The following is a 12,946-nucleotide window of genomic DNA, read 5'->3' as shown; positions in this document are numbered from 1 at the left end:
CGGAGTACCCTCTCTACTAAACTCTGAATCAGCCCCTCAATTTTAGCACAGAATATATGTTTGGGAATTGTTTATCAGCACATCTTGAAAAGTAATATCTCTCAATAGTATGAATAGTGTGGAATTTGTTCCATGAACAGACAAAGCAATTGTTTTCTCTAATGTTAAATAATTGTAGGAAGAGTCGTTTGCCAACCTTTTAAAAACTTGTTTTGCATTGAATGCACTGGACACTCGTGAATTGACTTGTGCATTTATTTTAAAGTATACACTGAAATTGCATCCATTCTAACAACGTCAAATCTTAACATCAAGATAGAACTTGTGCAGTCTTAAGGCTGTTTAACTGAAGAGAAATATGTTGAATACAGCTGTGGTACAACATGCATTAAATAGATGTAGGATTTTTGCCGGATTCCTTGTCATGTCGCCTTCCTAGAAACTTGAGTTACTTTCCCTCCTTTTGTCCCTTGTCTTTAGCGTGTTCTTGACTCTTTCCCTTGTCCTCTTGGCCCTTTCCTAGTTTTTCTCCATATCCTTGCCCCTGGTCTTGTCCTTTGCCGCCTCCAAGTTGTTTTTCTTCAGCTTTTCCCTTACCGTACTCTTGCCCATGTCCCTGATCCTTTCCTTGTTCTTTTGCCTGGTCTTTTTCTTTTACCGGACCACATCCACAGCCTGACCCCTGATCCTTTCCCTGGTCTTTTGCCTGGTCTTTTCCCTGGTCTTTTACATGGTCTTTTCCCTGGCCTTTTCCCTGGTCTTTTGCCTGGTCTTTTACAAGGTCTTTTTCCTGGTCTTTTACATGACCTTTTCCATATTCATGCCCCTGGTCTTTACCCTGGTCTTTTGCCTGGTCTTTTGCCTGATCTTTTCCCTGTACTTTTCCCTGGTCTTTTGCCTGGTCTTTTGCCTGGTCTTTTGCCTGATCTTTTCCCTGTACTTTCCCCTGGTCTTTTGCCTGGTCTTTTGCCTGATCTTTTCCCTGCTCTTTTGCCTGGTCTTTTGCCTGGTCTTTTACATGGCCTTTTCCATAATCATGTCCCTGGTCTTGCTCCTGGTCTTTTGCCTGATCTTTTCCCTGTACCTTTCCACAGTCTTTTCCATGGTCTTTTTTCTTGTCATGCTCTTCACCTTTCCCCTGTGCTGCTGCGAAGCATGTCCCTTGAGCTCCTTGTTTTCCATGTTCCTGGCCATGACCTTGGCCTGCTCCATAGTCTTTTTCCTTGCCAGGGCTGATTCCTTGTCCTGACTGCTTTCCATCGCCCTTGTCCTGTGCTTTGTCTTGAGCCTGGTCTTGCTTTTTTCCAGGTAGGTCTTTTTGTACTCCGCAAGTTCCTTCACTTTCTTTTCCCTGGTGAAAAAAGAACGAAAACAATATGAAGAGATGATGAGCTTATGGTTCGCTAAAACAAATCACAAATCTGTTTAGTGCAAGCAGGTATTTAACAAATAGAAGCTTCCACAAAAATAAAGAATGCTCATACACAATACACACATCACGTTATCAGTGAAGCAATGACGTGCACAATATATAACCTATAAAGAAGAATTATATGTTTCTCATTTGAACAACCAAACCAAAATGGGGGGACTAAGGCCTTATTTAGGTCCAGCATACATGCCCAGTCAACATCAAAACCAAACAAGCATTTGCAATGCAATAGGTCTCGCATTTGCGAGAGTTTAAGCTACTGGCATTGTAAAAGATAATGTCTTTTATTTATCTGTTTTGCTAATTAACACATAAATAAAAGGCATTGGCATTGTCATTTACAATGCCAATAGCTCAAACTCTTGTAAAAGTGAAACCTATTTCCTTGCAAAGAAGAGGCCACCATTGTCATGGGCTGCTTGGAAAGTGAAAGCGCGCATGGCGCCCTGAATGTTGCAAGAAAGCACCATTTCAGCTTAAATAAACAAATAACCCGGGCACAACATAAATAACTCCACAACATCAAAAATGTAGCACTCCGCTCAGAAAATGTAGATACTGTTTATCAAATATTTGCATTTAAAAACACTGCAAGGTCACTAAAGCTTATTTATTTATTAAAAAATGATGCATGTGTGCTGGTGTAAAGCATAAAATAGCGCCCAGCCACAAAAAAATCACAGATATTTGTGAAACAATTTTCTCAAAGGTAATACATAAGTGTTTCTAGAATTTGCAAAAGTATCCAATTTAGTATTAATACAGTTTTTAAAGTATCTGTTTTTTTGGGCGCAAAACAAAAAAGCAAAGTAGATTAAATAGAAATAATGCTGCTACCACAATTAAACAAAACCTAATATTAGCCCCAATTTAGCTGCTCCGGTCTGTTTTATCCCCACACTGTCTACTGACCATCACTTTAACACATCTACACTTTAAAGTAGCTTACACCCATGACACCATACAGTAAGGAATAAAAGATCTCCGCCAAAGAGCCCCTCATAGGGAGCCCATCAGGTATTGCAGCACTGTCCTGACGAGGAGCATGCCCTATGATGAAGCATGATATCCAGCTGGCTGGGTGTGTGAGGGCCCTAATTCCGAAAGGTTTGCTAAGGGACAACTTGTCACCTCTTCTGACCCCCCACCCCCCCACCCTCCCTTTACCTTCATAGGAACTGCATACCCTTTTCATTTGAACAACCCTAATTTCTGTTAATTTCTGTTAATTTAGGCAAATACAGTGCAAGGATTTTGGGGCTTTCTTTCCTGTAGAAAAAAAGGCTATTTTGTGGCACCTGGAATCTGCCACTTAGGACCTCATGTGGCACCTCCCTGAGTTGGGCAGGAAATGCAGGATCTGTCTATTTGGAGCAGTATTAAATGTGAGAATCTGATGCGAAAAATAAGATGATTATTCAGACCAAATAGTGAATTACATGCTATGAAGTACTAGTATTTGGTGACAATGAGGGTATTGTGAGATATCGTCAATCCTTTGTTTGGGGGAAAGAATGGTTATTGGGTTGAAATATACGACAAGTTCTAACTGATGGCAAGACCAGTGTATGATTGGAAAATAGTGGATGTTTGATGAAATGGCAAGTTGAGATATGAACGTGAAATGACTTATTTTCAGAAAATTGTAAACTGATGAACAAGACTATATTTATTTACCAAGCAAATAAAAACTTGGTATTTGAGGGTAATGTCTGTTTGAAAAAATTGTGTCTGTATTTTAAGAAAATGGCATACTGATGTTTGAGGAAAATTTAGTATATTTCCCAAAAACTGAATAACAGATATTTGACAGCAAAATGAGTTTATGTCAAAAAACGTACAAATGGATCTTAGGGAATTAAATAAGTGCATTTCCAAAATACATTTATTGTCAGATATTTAGGAGATTATATGATTCTGATTTGGTGACACCACCTCATCAACTTAATTTGACTTTTCATGACATTATTGATAGCTCTGTGGGAGTTATAACGGCGAACTGGATACTCTGAAGGGAAATGCTTTATACGCCGGCTGGCCCAGAACACATTTCCAAGTGTAAGAGAGGGGGCTCCACTGGTGCTTTATTAGTTTGCACCCACGCTAAATTGAATATGTGAATTTTGCATTTGTTTTATGGGCTTTGGCTAGATATGACCAATATTATTGGTAATTGACAAAACAAATAAAAATGTGTTGATGTTTATTCCTTAAGACATAAAGCAAACATTATTTAGAGCCATTTAATGGCTTTGGTTCTTACATCCTTGGCAGTATCGAATATGTATTCTGCTTCATTATCTTTACCAGCAACCATTGTGACAAACACATTTTCAACATTGTACATAATATTTGTGAAGGCTTCACTTCTGATGGATGCTACACGATTAATGAACATTTCTGCTGATATAAATGTATAGGATGATTTGATAACTCTGCCAAGTAATCTTTTCAAGGAAGTTAATTAGGGATGGCATTTTATGTAATTAATTATTTATTCCAAAGTAAAGATGGCACCAACTGAAGTTATCATCCTTAGAGCGCTATGAGGTCTGAACCTTTAACAATAATGTAACCTAAAGGTCATGTTCAGTCTCCGAGTCAAAAAAAATAACGAAAACAAAAGACAAGTAGATGGAAGAATCTCAGAAGTCCCTCACAAGTCTGTGGTACTACCCTTTAATGTGAATGAATAAGATTTCAGAGGGGAACAGTGGGATCTTCGTTAGTCAATGATAAGTGCTGAAAGGTTGAGTCTCTCTTCTTGGTGTAAGGATCTTTCAGTATCTCATATATGGTGGCCACTTCCCTCCAGGTCATTGTAGACACTAGGGTCTATTCACAATCTACATTTTGTAGAACATAAGGTAGTACTACAGTGGTACTATTCAGGTACTACAAAATGCTATTCACTTATCTACAGGACAATACCAGCGCCTCTGCCTCTCCCTCTACTATCTTTTTGTTGTGCAGATCCCTGCCAATGTGGTGGAGATCTATGAAAACATAAGTATATGGTATAGGGGTAAATGTGGTAGGGACAAGGGGAAAAGGGGAACATTTGCTCATCAATGGGAGTGGTTTAGGGAAACCTAACGAGACATTTAGGGCGAGACATACTAATACAAAAAGTCACCTACAAAAGGGTAAGATTATTGCTATTCACAAATTTCACTTCAAAATTTACTGAACTAACAAAGGCCGCAAACAGGTGTATATATACTCTACATCAGCCTGGGAGGTGGGCTAGCACCACAAATGTTAAATCACTTGTATTTCAACACAATTACAATCACTTATGAATATATATCCCTAGAGGAGTGAAACTCGTTGTCGGATGGGCATTTGTCCTTGAAACAGGAATAAAAACTCCACTCTGCCACCTATTAAGGTTTTGGATTTGCTTCTGTTCTAATTTCTTCGCTGCTGGTACGAGGTTTGAAGGTCTGCACCTGGCGTTGTCGTCACCCATTGACAAGAGCAGAAACATTTTCTTTATATATATATATATATATATATATATATATATATATATATATATATATATATATATATATATATATATATATATATATATATATATATATATATATATATATAAAATTATTGAGTTTAAATGTATACAAAATGTCTAATTAAATATTTTATTATTTTACAATTCGATAGTTTACCTTTTAAAGAAAAAAATCCAATATTACTTTTAAACTTTTATTGAAAAGCAAAAATAATCATTTTCATTCATTAAAAATTTATATTTAAAATTACATGTTTTAAATATTAAATACAAATAAAACTGCTAATGTGTGCAATTTATTATTTTGTTAAAAAAATAATAATAAAAAATAAAGTTATTTACATTATTAATCATTCAATGAATACTTATTTTGGTGCATTAATATGTGGTACCATTGTATTTTATTTAGTCACAAATAATTGTTCTAAATTATTGTATGTAGTTTGCATTAAAATATTTTAATCTTTTTTCAATCATTAATCTTTATTACTTTTCTCTATCCTTTCCATAGGGAGATCCGGACCCAGGTGTCAGGGTACTCCACTTAAATGTCAAAAGTTACTAGTTGGAACTTAATATTTGTACATTCAGTGTTAATTTTGTCTATCCTTTCGATAGGGAGATCTCTGCCCTGGTGGCAGAGTTCCCCAACTAGAAATTGCCTGATTTACATCTTGGTGGATGGGATACTCCATCACAAATGTGCTGGATATCCTGTCTGCTGTATTGCAAGTGTCATAGGATATAATGCACTTGTAATATGGTGGACGTGATATCCGTCACATTGCGACAGAATATCCCATCCGCCAAGTTTTGAATCAGTTCCTAAGTATGGAAAGTTACTAGTAGGAACTTCACACTCATACATACTATATTAGATGTCTCCACCCCCTGCTTGCAAGGGGTAAAGGTTTGCAAGTCTACATTTAGGTGTAATCTGTTGTTGGAAATGGTGACTAGCACAAAAGTGTAGATTTACACCTTAGAGCAGGAATAGATGTACACATGAGTAAATTATTCATATAAATTTACCTTTGTGAATAGCCCCGACCCTTTACAGTCCTAGACCTTTGAGTGATCACATAATGAATTCTGGTTGTTGTACTCTTGTTTTGCTTCCATTGAACTATTTAGACTAACACACCTCAAATCAATGATTTATAGGTGAAATGTTCTGGAATTGATGCAGTGTTTATATTGACCTGGAGTGAGAGGGTGACCTTAGTTTTATTGACAAAGCAGTGGAATATTGCAGGTTCAGTAAGACTGGTATAAATCAAACACTTGAGAAAAGGAGAACCCGTAAAAGTACAAATAAAATGAATAGTTATGATAAATATTCAGATATGTATATCAGATAACAACTAGTCATGATATGATCTTGCAAGTGTTTGATGACTTTATCCAGTTGTGGACCTTACACTGTAGTATTTGTACACCCTATCAATCAGCACTTAGATAGCGCAGCACTATCACCCCTACTAGTATCTGGGTGCTGTGGATGCAACATCAGAATAAAGGTCAGAAACGAGCAGCATGAGGCAAAATAAAGGTCGGAAATGAGCAGAAAGAGGCAAAATAAAGGTCAGAGTGGAGCAGAAATAGGGAACATACATGTCCGAAATGAGCAGAAAGAAGGCAAGATTAAGGTCAGAAACAAGCAGAAAGAGGCAGAATAAAGATCAGAAACAAGCAGAAAGAGGCAAAATGAAGGTGAGAATTCAGCAGTAAGAAGCAGAACAATAAGCAGAGGAGGAAAAAAACAAAGGCAGCAAGGGTAGCGGACTGCGCACAAACTGTCCAGCTTGCGTTGCAAGAGGAGCTGGCCCAAGGACGTACTCAAATGGGATCACGCTGTGGTCTCCATTATGTAGGTACTGGGGTTAGGGCGGGGTGCTGGGTGGTGGGAGGAGGGAAATGGCATGAGGAGGGAAACGGCTGTAAGAGGGGGAATCCGGGCAGAAAGAGGAAAAATGAAGGTCTGAAATGAGCAGAAAGAGGAAGAATAAAGGTCAGAAATGAGCATAAATAACCAAAATAAAGGTAAGAAACGAGCAGAAAGAGGCAGAATAATGGGACGAATGAGCAGAAAGAGGTGAACAAGAGAGCAGGAGTGAGCAGAGAAGAGGCAGACAAACGAACAGAAAACGAGCAGAGGAGGCACAAAACCAAAGGCAGCAGAGGGTAGCGACTGAGGAAAGGCTGGACATGAAGACCGTAGCAGGGGGTGCAGGCACGAGGACCTGTTCCTCATGCCAGCACCCTATATACCTAATAACGTGACTATATAGTAAATGATGTCTCAATAGGTCTCAAAACCCAGGAAGACTTCATCAAAGAAAGCAACATTCTTGTGTGATGTAGATACTGTTGGTGATTGTCAGTGATGCAGGACTGGTGGTGTATTTAACTTATACTACATTATCATGGTAGATTTTATTCACAATCGCTTATACCAATCACCTGTGGTGTAAACATGTACTTTCATATTAGATTATTTTACAAACTATATCAGGAAAATAAATGACACTCTTTAAATCTCTTTGAATTTTCATGCTGGATAAATGATTTCTGCCACCAAATGCGCACCCTCTTAAGAAGCATACATTAGAATGTCTTACCTGCTTCTGCTTTTGTGCTGTAAATTAAAAAGACAATGTTTGATTGAATTAATATTTGAATTGATGTAGGGTTTTAACAATAATCGAAATTTTGCAACATGTGTACATAATGCAGGTTTTCTTCAGTTATTGTACAGTGGGACAGCTGCTGGGTGATACTGGATCGTTTCTATTGATCTATTTATTTTTTAACGATGGGAGGAAATGTATCTTGGGAGTGGGGATTTGTAAAATCAACGGGCCCGATTCACAAAGGTAAACTGAGAGGAAAGTCTAACTTTATGACTTTCAGTATTCACAAAGGGCATTTACAAGTAGTAAAGTTAGACTTTGCTCAGTTTTGTTCTCAGTTAAACTTAAAACCAAAACTCAAGTTTAACTGAGACAAAAGTCTAACTTTACTACTCGTAAATGCTCTGGGTGAATACTGAAAGTCATAAAGTTAGACTTACGTCTCAGTTTACCTTTGTGAATTGGATCCAACATGCGTAGAGTTTACCAAGTCGTTTTTACACACCTGTATAATGCTTTTCCAGATGAATACATCCTTTCCCTCAAACCACCCTGAAACATTGCTTGGTGGGGTTCTCTGCACACTTGCGTATGCAGCTGGTCCACGTAAGTGGACATATGGATAGCTGGGTATGCAAAACCCTGAAAGTTACGACTGACTGAATGTTAGCCTTACTTGCATGGCCAACTCCCCTGACACTCCCCTGGGGATACACATACAACACTCTCCCCTAGTTATCAACATTTGCAGAAACATTTCCTGAAGTGGCAGAACATCGTCCTTGTAAGTGACATCTCCACATGCAAAACTACCTAAGTCCATTTTCCCTAAAGTTTACATTTCATAACATAAATGTGACTTACAAGTGAATTCGTTTTTGAAGTCAAGACATTTGCATTTCTCTTTTCTACTTTTAAAACAACTTTTTTCACTCTATGTTTCCTTCTGCAATACTAAGAAATAAATCCAGACACCAATCAACAAGTGTTTGCTAAATGCAAATGTATTTTTTACATGAATTCCTAGTTTTTACACTTTTTGAATAAGTCAAGTTCTCATAGATGTTTTTCTTAGAGCAGAAGCTAGGCGAAAATGGGTCATTTATGAACATATAGTTCCTTTCTCTGATATATTTGTTTCTTGTGATATATTTGCTTCAGGTGACAAATTGTCTTCGCTTATAGGAAATTTATGAAGATGACAAAGGATTGGGACAATATTCACCCGTCTGCTTGTTACTGGGTGTATAAGTAACCTGCGGCTTCTGTGACATCACAAATAACTTCCCCTCTCTCCCCTGTCACTAAACACATCAGCTGGTATGCTACAATCAGACATCATAAACTCACAGGTATATTATTAGAAGGGCAGTAGAGTGACACCTGGATATATTGTATGGTACCCCTGGTGAACCGGCAGTAAGAATCTTTTCTTGTGATGCTCCATAAACAGTTAGAGGAATGGTCATTAGAGGCTGATGCTTTCTCATTGGATAGGCATGGATAGGATATGTCTATAATGAAGGGTGCAGCAGCTCTGACCAGTGCGTACTTTGCAAAAAAATAAGTGCCCGGGCTCTCGCCAGGAGGCCACTGCACATTGTGCCACATATTGCCCCTGTCAGCGCCGCCACAGATAGTAACAACACAAGTACTAACATTCCCACTCCTACAAGTGTGAAAATTCGGACTATTTCTTGGGTGGCAGGTAATATTATTTGTTATGTATATTAAGTTAGGAATTGACTGTTGTGGTCATCTCTAAATTAGCCTGACAGCGCCACCTTGTGGCAGATTGTCACAGCCCCAGGGCTAACAATTAAGTGCCAGTGCCGAACACCAGAAACCACCTTCTCAAATTAAGCACAGGCTCTGACCCTACTGGATAGAAAAAGTGTCCCTGTTGGAGCCACCCACTTTTCTGTGTATTTGTGGATATTTCACAGACATTGTCAATCGTGGTTTCAAAACTGGGAAAACTGGTGATACTGAGTAAATTACATTCTAGTATATGAGGCCAGAAACACATAGTGGCAGATTTACTAGCTCCTTGCACCACTTTTGCGTCACTTTTAACATGGGAAAAGTGACGCAAAAGTGGCGCAAAGGGCTTGTAAATCTGCCCCAGAATACATAATGCAATAGGTTCAAGAGTGCATTCCAACAAAGGCATTAGGCACAAATGCGTTTTTTTAAACTCCTGTTATTCAATTTACGCACCTGCAACTAGATAACTGAATTGTATGAAGAAACACCAAACTGTGATTCTGTTCCTGTATGTCGTATTGCTTATGGAGACGACAAACTGCTTCTGTACTGAATGCGCATGAAGCGAGCCTTTACTAGGGTCTCGTTACGTGCACAGCACAACTCACTAGTCTTTAATCTATCTCAGATTCAGATCACATGCTTGGAAAGTCAGCTAATAGTTCCCCAAGGGCACAAAACTGTAGAGATTTTCAGATTACAAATATTTTGGTGTTACAGTCAAATGTAAACATGTGCTTAAAATTAGAATAAAGGGACAAATGCAATGAATATAGCTAATGCTTTCTGTTGGTTTGAAAAGAGGTACAGAGGTTATTCCATGATGGGACTAATCCTGAAGCCTTATATGACGAAACAAGTCTCAACCATATCTATGAAGTTGTGGCATGGTTATCTAAAAAGATGACTTGAAAGCTGCCATTCCATTTTACTAATACAACCTGATTGAAAGACAAAGAGTTGAACTCAATCTTTGTCCAATATCGTATATTGCTCTTCCCCAAGTGGTAACTTTTATGCTTAATGCGTCTGGAAAAACAACAGGAGATGGACAGAATGCAGAACAATGTCATGCATTCACCCCAGTACAGAGATCTGGGCCTAAATCCATCGTTTTTGCTCACCATGCCATTCCAGTTTGAACCCAGCCATATGCAAATCAGTCTTGACCCTGTGCCCCATGGGAACAGTCCATTCCGAACTGCCAATCCAGGTCCTCCCTGGACTGGAAACAAGCATCCAAGGACCGGTTTCGGGCTTTCAGCTCTCATCAGCCTGGATAGCTTGATTCCAGTGGCATGGAGAGCACGTCTGGGGCCTCCATTTAAATACTACCAGACTTGATTTTTCCCAAATGAACAGTTTGGCCCCAAAAATAAATGATCAATTGTACTTAGATCTGCACGCCTCATGTTAAAATCTTTAAAGGTTCTGCAATTTTTTATGATATGATTGTAAATCTGCTACTATTTAAGAGTAAAATTAACGTTCAGTTAACTCACTTCACTATAACAGCAGAACATCGGGCTATTGCAGTGAATTGCACATAGGACAAAGGCCTTCCAGCCTATGGGAACATTAATGTCGACCTGAAAGTGTGCTTACGTTTACTTGCAAGTTTGTTTGGATCCTATAAACACGTTTGACTGTGCATGGGCTGGTCTTTTATGCACAGAACAGTCTATGTACTATTGCCACCATACTGGTGCGTAAACACACTGGCACCTAACACTGCACCACTCACACTTGAAGCCCTATCTTGATACGTTTGGTATGAATCTATGTATTGCAGATGAATTAAGTAAGTGTAGTTAAACTCTTGCTGGATTCTGAATCTATAAATATTATTACATCAGATTGTGATTATTTTGAACACTGTTATGTTTTATAACGTGTCTGTTCTGAATTGTTTTTTTTCGGAAGTGTAACTGATTCGTGTTCATATAGTTTATTTGAATTGACAATAAACTTGTAATAAATTCAAAGAACACAGAGGTTGAGATTGTCATAACAAGCCGAAATTAAGAGAAAAAATCACTTACAGTGGTCCATGGCTTGGGAGGTTGTGGTCTGATGTCCTCAAAGGAGAAACAAAGGTCTGTGAAGGAAACAAAAGTCCATCAGAGAAAATAAACAAAGGAACAGGAAACTTGATCTTTGCACTAAGACAATCTAGTAATCAATAATGATTACCTGAGTGTACTTATTGACATTTGTATGAATGTGCAGAGGAAATTCAATTAAGCATTTATATTATCTACTCAAAAATCAGAAAACTTGAATTCTCATTCCAGAAAGTCATCTTAATCAGATTGTGTGAACTTTGACAGTCTCTGTATTTCACATTTTGTCCTCCTTCATCTCAGTACAAGAGTCTAACTACTTCTACTAGGCACCATCCACACAACAGACCGGCCTGCAGGGCATCAATACAAAAAGAGGGCCTGGAACTAGGTTCCAGAGCGCATAGAGGAGATCAGAGGGTCAGAGATTTCTGGTAGGTGATGCTACTAGGATCCCACTCTTACACCATCTGCCCGCTACATGGGGCCAAAGGTAAGAAGATAATGTCCTTCACGCTACAAAGGACAGAGCTCTCCTGTGCATGAAGAAGTTAGCTAATGAGATGGAGAACAAGGAAAGACAATTTCGGAAATTGTGGGGACCAGTACTTTGGTTTTGGCAAAGAGCTGAAGTGGTGGAGCATGTCAGAGGAGATGCCAAGCCCTTAGATTGATAGATGACAAAATGCAACAAGATTGGAACGAGCACTCCAGACTCTAGTGACGGGGTGAAAATATTAGACTAATGGAATTACAATATTTTTATAATGAATAACTGTGGCAGCAACGTGACTGCATCTGTTTTCAAATCTATATAATTACAAAAAATGCCAATAAAATGAATTGAAAATGTGTTGAAAGGGTTAATCTCGCAGTGTTGAGCTGGAAGCTACATTAGTCTTTTTTCAAATTCAGTTTACACAGATAAACATATCCAAAACATGCTAACAAGTACTATTGACTCTTAAATTATGCATCAATGCACCAAGATATTGAAACACGTAGCGTGCTTCAGACATGCACCCACATCACATAGTTTCCACCGACACAAACCACATTTCAAAAGCTTTTCTCTTACCTGAATGGATAGTCAGTCAAGAATCTGAAAACGTTTCCGAGAGTTTGGTATTTATATGCAGTGCTGGCAGCGCGCTGTGCGCCCATTGGGCGAGACCCTACCCTATCAAAGGCGTGTTAAATGACGATCAGTTTGAATCACACAGTAATTTATTGCAGGTAGGTGGTGGCACAGCACATCAGTATGAGCTAGATATTAATGTTTGAATTAGTCAAACGGAGAATACTTGTAATTATTTTTAATTATAATAATTATGTTCATTTTGCTGGATCTGGGCCTAGGCCATGCGTAGAGAGTCCAAGTGAAAGAGTAATGAACGAGAAACAGGAATAACCAGCTGCAGACATTCAAGGTCGTGACCCTATGGGTCTGTGCCAGTGCTCCTTTCACGAAAGATGATGTGCGAATTGTCAATGCACTCCACGGTATTATTAAATTAGCAACTTAATGCCTCTCCCT

The 12,946-nt window shown here is 38.6% G+C and overlaps 1 protein-coding gene across 1 annotated transcript; it reads right to left on the bottom strand.

Annotated features, from left to right (window-relative positions):
• Positions 1–241: 241 nt before the first annotated feature.
• LOC147689900 (uncharacterized) lies at positions 242–12,643 on the bottom strand. Its single transcript, XM_086937389.1, has 4 exons — positions 12,488–12,643; positions 11,389–11,444; positions 7,568–7,584; positions 242–1,351 (listed from the first exon to the last, which is right to left on the bottom strand). The coding sequence occupies exons 2-4, from the start codon at positions 11,396–11,398 to the stop codon at positions 449–451; spliced, it is 930 nt and encodes a 309-aa protein (XP_086793515.1). The 5' UTR covers positions 11,399–11,444; positions 12,488–12,643; the 3' UTR covers positions 242–448.
• Positions 12,644–12,946: the final 303 nt, after the last annotated feature.

Source organism: Lissotriton vulgaris, chromosome 9 (genome assembly GCF_964263255.1).
Source record: "Lissotriton vulgaris chromosome 9, aLisVul1.2, whole genome shotgun sequence".
Taxonomy (NCBI): Eukaryota; Metazoa; Chordata; class Amphibia; order Caudata; family Salamandridae; genus Lissotriton; species Lissotriton vulgaris.
The sequence above is the reverse complement of the archived record's forward strand: the minus strand, read 5'-3'. Positions and strand labels throughout refer to the sequence as shown.